Source organism: Priapulus caudatus, unplaced genomic scaffold (genome assembly GCF_000485595.1).
Source record: "Priapulus caudatus unplaced genomic scaffold, Priapulus_caudatus-5.0.1 Scaffold26, whole genome shotgun sequence".
Classification (NCBI taxonomy): Eukaryota; Metazoa; Priapulida; class Priapulimorpha; order Priapulimorphida; family Priapulidae; genus Priapulus; species Priapulus caudatus.
This window is the reverse complement of record NW_014577087.1, coordinates 404096-413783: the sequence shown is the minus strand read 5'-3', so window position 1 is coordinate 413783 and position 9688 is coordinate 404096. Positions and strand designations below refer to the sequence as shown.

At 50.5% G+C, this 9688-nt stretch overlaps 1 protein-coding gene across 1 annotated transcript in view; it reads left to right on the top strand.

Moving 5' to 3' along the window:
* The first annotated feature begins 478 nt into the window (after window positions 1–478).
* LOC106814337 (rho guanine nucleotide exchange factor 11-like) overlaps window positions 479–9688 on the top strand; it is a 66027-nt gene continuing 56817 nt past the window's right edge. Inside the window, exons 1-5 of the mRNA XM_014818639.1 lie at window positions 479–503; window positions 1078–1182; window positions 4007–4056; window positions 4671–4728; window positions 5471–5658. Coding sequence (XP_014674125.1) covers window positions 479–503; window positions 1078–1182; window positions 4007–4056; window positions 4671–4728; window positions 5471–5658 — 426 coding nt within the window. The remainder of the gene's footprint in view (window positions 504–1077; window positions 1183–4006; window positions 4057–4670; window positions 4729–5470; window positions 5659–9688) is intronic.

Genomic DNA, 9688 nt, shown 5'->3' with positions numbered 1-9688 from the left:
AAGTACGACTGTACGACCGGAGGAGCAAGCAAGCAAGCAAAGTATAGCAACAAGAGCGTATTAAGAAGCTTCTTGGTAGTAGCAGATAGCTTCTTGGTACGCTCTTGGTAGCAAGCAAGCAATTTGCACTCACGTGTGCCAAACGTCTACGTAATGTGTACACAACATGTCATACGAATGTATCTTATCTCGAGTATGTGGAACCACGTTTTATATGCGTGATTACGTACACATTCACTGTCCACGTGGGAGTGATGAATTATTTTGCAATTGCGCATGATGTTAATCGGTAGTTTTGAAAAGTTTTAAACGAGTGAGTGTCGTGCGTGGTTGGCCTACGTGTCGTTGGACTTTGTCAACAACGTAATAGTGTGCCGATCTTTTGCGTTAAGTGCAGCTGTTACCTGTATCAGTCACGTCGCTGTGATGTCTGCGATAGTATCTGTAGGCAAAGTGCGTAGCTAGAGCTCCCGACAGCATGAGGGCGCGCCGGCAAGTCATAGGTAAACAGTTCTCCCTCTCTCCCTCTCTCCATCTCTCCTTCTATATCTTTATATCTCTCTCGTCATGTGCTAGTCTGTGTGTGCGTGTGTGTGTGTGCGTGCGTGCGTGCGCGCGTGCGTGCGCGCGTGCGTGTGTGCGTACGTGCTTTGGCGCACGTGGAACCGTTACATTACTATGACTTCTCAACTGCCGTGGAACGAATGCAGCCATATATGGAGTCAACCATCATCGCTAGCGCATCTGTAGGTGAAGGAAGCTAGATGAGACAGCAACGTTTGTGTTCTCAGCAGATGCCGTACCCGCAGGCACACGCCGACACGCGTCTATGTACGTGCGTGCAAGCATACGCGTCTATGTACGTGCGTGCAAGCATACGCGTGCATGCACGTACACGACTGCTTGCGCGCAGGCATACGCGTGTCTGCACGTGCGCTTGCCTGCGCGTGCGCGCGCGTCCGTGCATGCGTGATCATGTTACATGTTGAGTGTATGTGTGCGTGCGTGCGTGATCATATTACATGTAGTGTGTGTGTGTGTAGGTGACTGACGATCTGTGTGCTGCTGCTGTTGCAGGTGGACCTCTCATCCAGCGCTGCGTCATCATACAGAAGGATGAGAAAGGATACGGCCTCACAGTGAGCGGTGACAACCCCGTCTTTGTGCAGTCCGTCAAAGAAGGTATGACTCAGCCATCGCTCGAACGCTGCCGTTAAACACATTAACGGGTCGAGCAAGTTGGAAAACTCGCCTGCAGATGGCGTGACGATGGCCGGCCTTCCACGAGAGGGCGCCGGCGTCACCATGTGAAGGCACTCGTGTCTACGCACGAGGGTGCCAGTGCGTTTGTGCAAGAATTCTGGTGTCTCTGTGTGAGGGCGCTGGTGTCTCCACGTGAGGGCGCTGGTGTCTCCACGTGAGGACGCTGGTGTCTCCACGTGAGGACACGCACACACACACACACACACACACACACACACACACACACACACACACACACACACACACACACACACATGTGAACTGGCGCGCGGACATTTACAGATTTTTCGCACTAAAAATGCAACACAAATGCAACAGCAGTGTCGTATATAGCGTCGGGGGTTGTATGTGTTGTAAATGCGCGGTAATCCTCCGGCCGTTGCGGCAGGGGGTTGCCAAGAGCCAAGGGAAGTGGCCCACAGCTAGGGGGTGAGGGGGGTTGACCAACCTCCAAGTGACAGGACGCTACCCATGGCTGAGAACGATGAGGCGACCCGATGGTGGTGAGCTACGGAGGGTGGGACGTAACCGACAGACGGTGGTTGTGGGATGTAAGGGATGGGAAACGACCCACGGTCGGTGGTTGTGGGATGTAAGGGATGGGAAACGACCCCCGGGCTGTGGTTGTGGGATGTAAGGGATGGGAAACGACCCCCGGGCTGTGGTTGTGGGATGTAAGGGATGGGAAACGACCCACTGTCGGTGATGGTGAGGTGTAGGGGGTGGCCCACGATCGGGGGTGATGAGGTGTAAGGGGTCGGGTGACCCACGGCCTGTAGTGATGAGCTACAGTTGTTGAGGTGGTGACCCGTGGACGAGAGAGCTACGCGCGAGTGCGTTCACTAGTGCACGCTAATCCTATATACATAGACTGTGCGTCTGACGGCTTCCGAGGAGCCAACACTCGCGCAGGAGTATCCTTGTTTTTACAGACTGTCTTTTTACTGACGGGCGCAAACTAGGAAACGCGCGCGCGAACGCGCATCTCGGCGAAACGAAAGTATTTCCGTCTCGTCGTAACGATGTTTTCCGAAGACTTACAACCGGTTGTTGACCGAGGGCCGGTGATCAGCCGACAGCGAAGCGGCTTAAAATAAAATGTCGGCGCGCTGTGGCAGCGCGTGCGTATTCAAGTGAAAAACGCGCCGACTGCTGTATGAGCTAATTATCGGCAAACACGCAGACGCAGCGCTTCTCGTGCAACCGGATAGTTTCATTCAGAGTGAGTTTGTTTAGTGAGCGGCCCCCGCTGTAAGAGCGGCGGTGAACGCGGACGGGCTAAGCAGTGTGCGATTCACATGTGCAGACAACGCACTCGGCTACACACCTAGCGACTCACCTAGCTGTCCACCTGGCTACCCTTTAAAATATTTATTTGCTATATTTACCTGGTTATTGACCTAGCTATTCATCTAGATATTCTTCTATTCACTCAGATATTCATCTACACATCTAAATATTCATCTATGCACCTTGCTATTCACCCATGCACCTAGATATTCATCTATTTACCTATCAGAACCACCCCGCGTGTCTGCTGTGTTTTTTTGGTCGTACGTTGGTAAGCGGCGCGTGACTGCCGATCATAATGAAGGTTGTCACCAGCAACCCAGGGTCTGTCACCTTTGTACGAGCGCGGCTCTTGGTTTTCTGCTAATTTGATGGCAGGACTAGCTAGGACGTCACGCCTGCCGACGTCCATGCTCGTATGCTGGCTAATAGTAGCCTAACCCAGTAGAGAGAGACTCGCGCCGCTGTCGTGTGAGGGTGCTTCCTAGCCCCGAGCGAGCCGACGAAACCTTCACAGCGGCCCCTGTAACAGCTCGTCATCGGTGCCTGGTCGCAATTTCAAACCAATTGTCGAATTTCTATCGACACCGCGAGGCCGCTTTCACATTTCACCCGCTTTATGGGATCCATGATAATTGATACGTTATTGAATTCACTCGAATGGTCTGTATGGCTGAAACGATGATGATAACAGAGGATATAATCTACGTCCGTAGCGAGCCTTCAAGCAGTAAAGTCTCACCCATCGGCAGAACAATCGGCGGGAATTAGATTTAAGGCTCATTGCTACAGAATTGCAGTGCTTCGAGACGTTCTGCTGAACCACGCAGTGCCGTCGCCGCGTCGCGTGCTCTTTCACATCACGTCGCCTTTCTTCCCTCGTCGCGTTCGGCAGGGTATTTTTACGAAGTAAACGCTTTGTAGCCAGCAGCTTCTAGCGGGTTATAGGGGTTTTGCGCTGCGCTCCCGTGCCAGGTAGAATGTGGCAGGCAAACCAGTCGAGGTGGTTGCCAGGCAACCGGCGAACGCACAGCCATTGCGGGGAGGAGCGATGCGAAAATGATTGCCACGCTTGTTGGCCGTGTCGGCTTGCAAGAAGTGGTCGTAAAACTGTTAACTAATTCATTAGGAATTTTAGTGAGAGCGTCGGCGAGAAGTTGTTCGGCGCTTGCCGGTTCCAGGAAAATTAGATGCATTGATGCTACATGCAGGCTTTGTTGATGTCATATCTCCTGTTGAGTGGTGTACGGTCGTAAGTTTATTAGAATCGGGTTCGGATTCACCTGCGTTGATAGAGGTCTCGCAGCGCGTAAATGTTGTAATGTGATTATGCAGTGGCATAATGAAGCCGGAGTGCGTAGGTTTACTTATTAGTATTACCTGAATAAAGCTTTTGTTAAAGCTTTTGCGGTAGCTTATGGCTTTTGTTAAAGCTTTTTTTTACTGTTCACAGGTGGCGCTGCGGCTAAAGCTGGAGTACAAATAGGTGATAGAATCATTAAGGTGAGATTCATGTCCTTACCTAGCAGTCTGTAAAATATGGGAATTAGTCCTACTAGCGAGTAACGTTATCGTATCTACATAACAATCAACGTGAAATTCGTAGAGCATAACTCTAGGATCTGTGTGAAAATATTTTACTGATTAGTAAGATAATGGCCTATAGTAATATTCTTGTTTGATTGTAAGTGCCTATAGGACAAGCGAAATGTCATGGGGATGATTCATTATTGTTTATATCAGCTAAGGAATTTATGTTAATGTTGATGCCAGTATAGCATTTCATATATTGAGCTGATGACTTGTGTCTCGTCTGGCTCCTATGCCCTTTGCATTGGAAAATACATTACGGCATAAAAGAAACCTGAAGAACAAATGACCTTAACGTACCAGTGTTAGGGAGAAATTTGATACTGTTATTGTTCTAGGGCCATGTTATAGGACGAAAAGTTCTAGGGTTACGGTTAAGTTAAAGGGACAACGAAGGATGGGAAAAGTTTCATAGCAAATAGGCGTACTGACAGTGCTAGCTAAATTTCTAAAGCAAATCACTGAATGTATTTTGTGGTATTCTAAATACGTTCCTGCATTATAAATTTCCTTTCTCTTGCTTGCAGGTTAATGGAACTCTAGTGACAAGTTCCAACCATTTAGAAGTCGTGCGATTAGTGAAAGGTGAGTGAGACTTCTCTGCGTGGACTCCTCCATGCATGCATCAGAATAGCTGTCTAATTACATTTATTGCAGTTAAACATCAATTATTTACATCATCCTTTATTACATAAATTTAAAAATATCTATTCAAAGGCTTAAATATCTCGTCTATATTGAATTGTGAGAAAGACGACTTTTGAATTTTATGAAAGACGAAATTCAATTATTTGAATAGCACACTGAAAATATTCTCACTATTCTACCCGTTTGTTGCATCATCAGTAGAATTAAGTCGGCCAGAAAAAGGCAATTACTCCTCGCATCTAGATTTACGGTTTACGTGTGTTTCTCTAAATTGACCGTCTGCTGCGAGAGCGGGGCGACTTCATCGTTGCGCTGTCTCGCGTTCTGCGCAGACGCTCCTCGTCGTGCGCATGCGTCGCTCGTGTAATGCAGCGGGGGGGGGGGGGAGAATGATTAACTCTGTGGCGAGAGTAATCAGGTAGAGCGGGTGAGTTGATCGGGGCGGCGTACAGCGAGCGATGTTAGCGAAGCGGGGAGACGCGTGCCGTTTTAAACGCCGGTCAGCTCGCCTCGAAACTCGAACCGGCGCGTTGACGGCAGCGTAATCGAACGCGCGGAGCAGTGAGGCGAGGAGGAGGGGAAATATCGAAACAGATGGTCCGTCGGTCTCGCACGCGCGCAGCACGGAGATTCGCCGCTGAAAACGTTTCGATGATAATCTCGTTTTATTCATTCGCAGCTGCGGGCAACCATGTCGCGTTGACGTTGCTAGGGCGACCGCCCGGCTGCAAGGCGCCACTGCCGCCCCCTGCTCAGCCGCACTACAACGGAGGCAAGATGCCGCTGTCGCATCTAGAGCGGCCGTCCGTGAGGCACGGCAGCTCCAGCTCCGGCTCTGGCAAGATCACCTCGCCACTGCCCGTCAACGTAAGTGAGCACCGGGGCCGCCGCCGCGACGGCGCGTCCGCGTGCGCGGGTTTCGCTCTCTTTATTTCGCTGCTGTCTGTCTTCCGCGGTTGCTCTGTAGGTATGTGTCCCTCACGTGCTTATGAATGTAAAGGTTGGATCACCTGTGGGTGTTGAGGTGAGAGTCCTGTTACTCCTGCCTATGAGTGTAAGCCTTCCCTCACACTCACGTCTTGACATAAGGATCCTATTGCGTCTGTTAATGTAAGCGTCCTACCACTCCTGCCTATAGAGTTAAGATTCCTGTAACGTCTGTCTATGGATGTGAGAGCCCTAGCACAGGTGTCTGTTAATGTAAGTTATACATATCATGTCACACCTGCGTCTTGGTGTAAATATCACATCGAACTATTGATCGGATTAGCACCTGCCTGTAAAAGTATCACTGTCTTTAGACGTAATAAACGTTGATTGTGTATGCATAGGCAGAACGCAGCATGAATATATGAGAGTGATTATAAAGTAGCTCCGGAGTGCCAATCCCCCGGTTGCTCTGGACTTTTAGTGCCTGGATTTCCTTCCTCGTCCTAGATTTCCTCTACTAATGCTGGCTTGTGAAGCGGTTAAGCTTGGAAAGTTACTCAGCGAACGACCGAGGAAATCAGCCCATGGGCGTGTTTAATTATTGAGAAGTTTGGATGTTTTTAGGTGGTAATTGCGAGCCATTGTTGAGTGCTGCATAATGTACGGAGCGAGGCGGAGAGCGAGTGGCTTTCATCTAGCTGACGAGAGCTGTGCGTGCGTGCGTGCATGAGTGCGAGCGTGCGTGAGTGCATGAGAGCGTGTGTGTGTGCGAGCGAGCAGGCGTGCGTGCGTGCGTGAGTGGGAGCGTGCGTGCGTGTGTGAGTGCGAGCATGTGTGAGTGCGTGCGAGCGTGAGTGCGAGCATGCGTGCGTGCGTGCGTGTGTGAGTGCGAGCATGTGTGACTGCGTGCGAGCGTGTGTGCGTGCGAGCGTGCGTGCGTGCGTGTGTGAGTGCGAGCGTGTGTGAGTGCGAGCGTGCGTGCGAGCGTGCGTGCGTGTGTGAGTGCGAACGTGCATGCGAGCGTGTGTGCGTGCAAGCGTGAGCGCGTGCGTGCGTGTGAGCGTGCGTGCGTGTGTGAGTGCCTGCGAGTGTCAGGGTTCGTAGCGGGTCTTCCAAAGTCTTATAAGTACTTATTTTGCCAAAAATAAAATAAGGGCCCTTATTAGTACTTAGTTTTGGTGAAATCTTAGAAAAGTACTTAATAGTCCTTATTTTTTCTCGACTTAGAGTAAGAATTGTTGTATATATAATACGGAATAATTAAATCTGCTGTGCAATTGTGTATATAAATATTGGTAGTGTACTTTAATAGTCGGTGATCTATCAGAAATCGTGTAAAAGAGTCTTATTTTGGCCTCCAGAAAGGGTCTTATACGTCCTTATTTCAACATGTGTCTTACTACTATGAACCCTGAGTGTGAATGCGAGCGTGCTTGAGTGCTGTGCTGCATCCGACGAACACCCTCCGGTCCGCTGAGATTCCACAGCTTCCCACCATTGCACTCGTCATCTCTCCATCCTCCGCCCGCCCCTTACGCGCAGACTTCGCTGTCATAGAGAGTGAACCGGGGGGGGGGGGCGTTGTTGGCTGTCGTCAGGGCTGGCTGAGTGTTGTTCTTCTAGAGCTTGCAATGTAGATGAGAGCTTCCCCTGTCCACTGCTGCAAGACTTCACGGCGAGGAATGTCACGTTAGAGTGCGGCTTTGTATCGAGTGTCCGCAGACATAGCCGGTCTCGTCGAGTCGTGTACTCACACTGTAGCGGGTCGTGTTAGTTGTATGTCTGCTAGTCTAGGTGCGCCCGACGATGCGGGTGAAATGTCTCGGGTTAGGGACCTCTTCACTGTGACTGTTTAGCGTGGGCATCGAGCGTTGGCGGCGGCACTACCTAGATGTTTAAATGTCATCCTAAATGTCTTGATGTGCGTACGTAGGTAGTGTGTATCCGTGTTTAAGCTGTCTAACTGCATAAATCACACCCACGCATGCACGCACGCACGCACGCACGCCCGCACACGCACGAACGCACACACGGAGAGAGAGCTCGAGGCAGAGAGAGAGAGAGAGAGAGCCCGCATATCATCATTATCATCATCATCGGTAGTAGCGCCACCACCATCATCAGCTGGCTCGCCATCCCGCCCGCATCTTTGTCGCAGCGTTGTCACGGTGATGTGCGTGTGGGAGGCTGACAGTCGCAGCTATGCAGGCAGCTGATTGTGTCGCGGCTGGGGATCGTTCGCAGACGCCGGTGGGGACGTAGCTGTATCAACGCTTCACAGACGCTGCAGTCACGCGGGGAGGCAAGCGATAATCCTGCGTGACAACCGCCTCCTCCCCACACACTGCTGATGATGATGATGATGTAGCTGTGCCCGGGTGGCAGGCTCTATGCAGTGCATGGCGCTAATTACCGAAGTGAAGCGATGAGTGAGAGAGAGGGGGGAGGGTGGGAGGAGAAAGAGAGAGAGAGAGGGCGAGTGAGAGGGCAAAGCAGAAAGAAGGTGAAAGAACGATGAATACTGAGAAGGTGAAAGAAATAAGATAGAGGAGGGGCAGGAATGAGGGAGGGAGAGGGGTGGAGGGAAAGAGAGAGCACTAGTGAGAGAGAGGGAGAGAGAGAGAGAGAGCGCTAGGAAGCCAGAGAAAGAACGCACTAACGAGCAAGGGAGGGAATGAGAGAGAGGAGGGATGGAGAGAGAGAGAGAGGAATGTCAGCATCTGTCTATGCCGGCATTACTTGTGCGCAGGATTGCGGTTCGAAACCCCATTAGGATGAGAGTCTGCGGAGTGAATCTCGAGGAATGCAGCCGCCACTCGTCCGCTCGTTGCTCCACAGCTGATAACGGTCCTTTATGGCCAAGTGGATTCACGCAATAAGCAGCGACCTCTCTCACACACTAGTTCCTTGATACAATATAAGACACCCTCTCTCGCACACTAGTGGCTTGATACAATATAAGACACCCTCTCTCTCACACTAGTGCCTTGATGCAATATAAGACACCCTCTCTCGCACACTAGTGCCTTGATGCAATATAAGACACCCTCTCTCTCACACTAGTGGCTTGATACAATATAAGACACCCTCCCTCGCACGCTAGTGGCTTGATGCAATATAAGACACCCTCTCTCACACACTAGTGCCTTGATGCAATTCACGGTGACCTCTCTCATGGGCTAGTGCCTTGATACAATATAAGACACCCTCTCTCACACACTAGTGCCTTGATGCAATTCACGGTGACCTCTCTCATGGGCTAGTGCCTTGATACAATATAAGACACCCTCTCTCACACACTAGTGCCTTGATGCAATTCACGGTGACCTCTCTCATGGGCTAGTGCCTTGATACAATATAAGACACCCTCTCTCACACACTAGTGCCTTGATGCAATTCACGGTGACCTCTCTCATGGGCTAGTGCCTTGATACAATATAAGACACCCTCTCTCACACACTAGTGCCTTGATGCAATACACGGTGACCTCTCTCGCACGCTAGTGCCTTGATACAATATAAGACAACCTCTCTCACACACTAGTGGCTTGATGCAATACACGGTGACCTCTCTCATGTGCTAGTGCCTTGATACGATATAAGACAACCTCTTTCACACACTAGTGGCTTTATGCAATACACGGTGACCTCTCTCGCACGCTAGTGGCTTGATGCAATACACGTGGCGATCTCTCTCCTTCACGAGTGCCTTGGTGCAATACGTGCTAGTCTTTCTCTGCGTCTCTCATCCACTAGTGTCTTGATGCAATAGGTGGTAGTCTCTCTCCTTCCTCTTCCCTTCACTAGTGGCTTGATGCAAGAAGGCAGTAATCCCTCTCTTTCGCTAGTGCCTTGATGCAGTATAGGCTCTAGTTTTTTTCCTGCCTCTCTTCTTCACTAGCGGCTTGATGCAATATGCACTAGTCTCTCTTCCGCCTCTCCCCTTCACTAGTGGCTTGATGCAATAT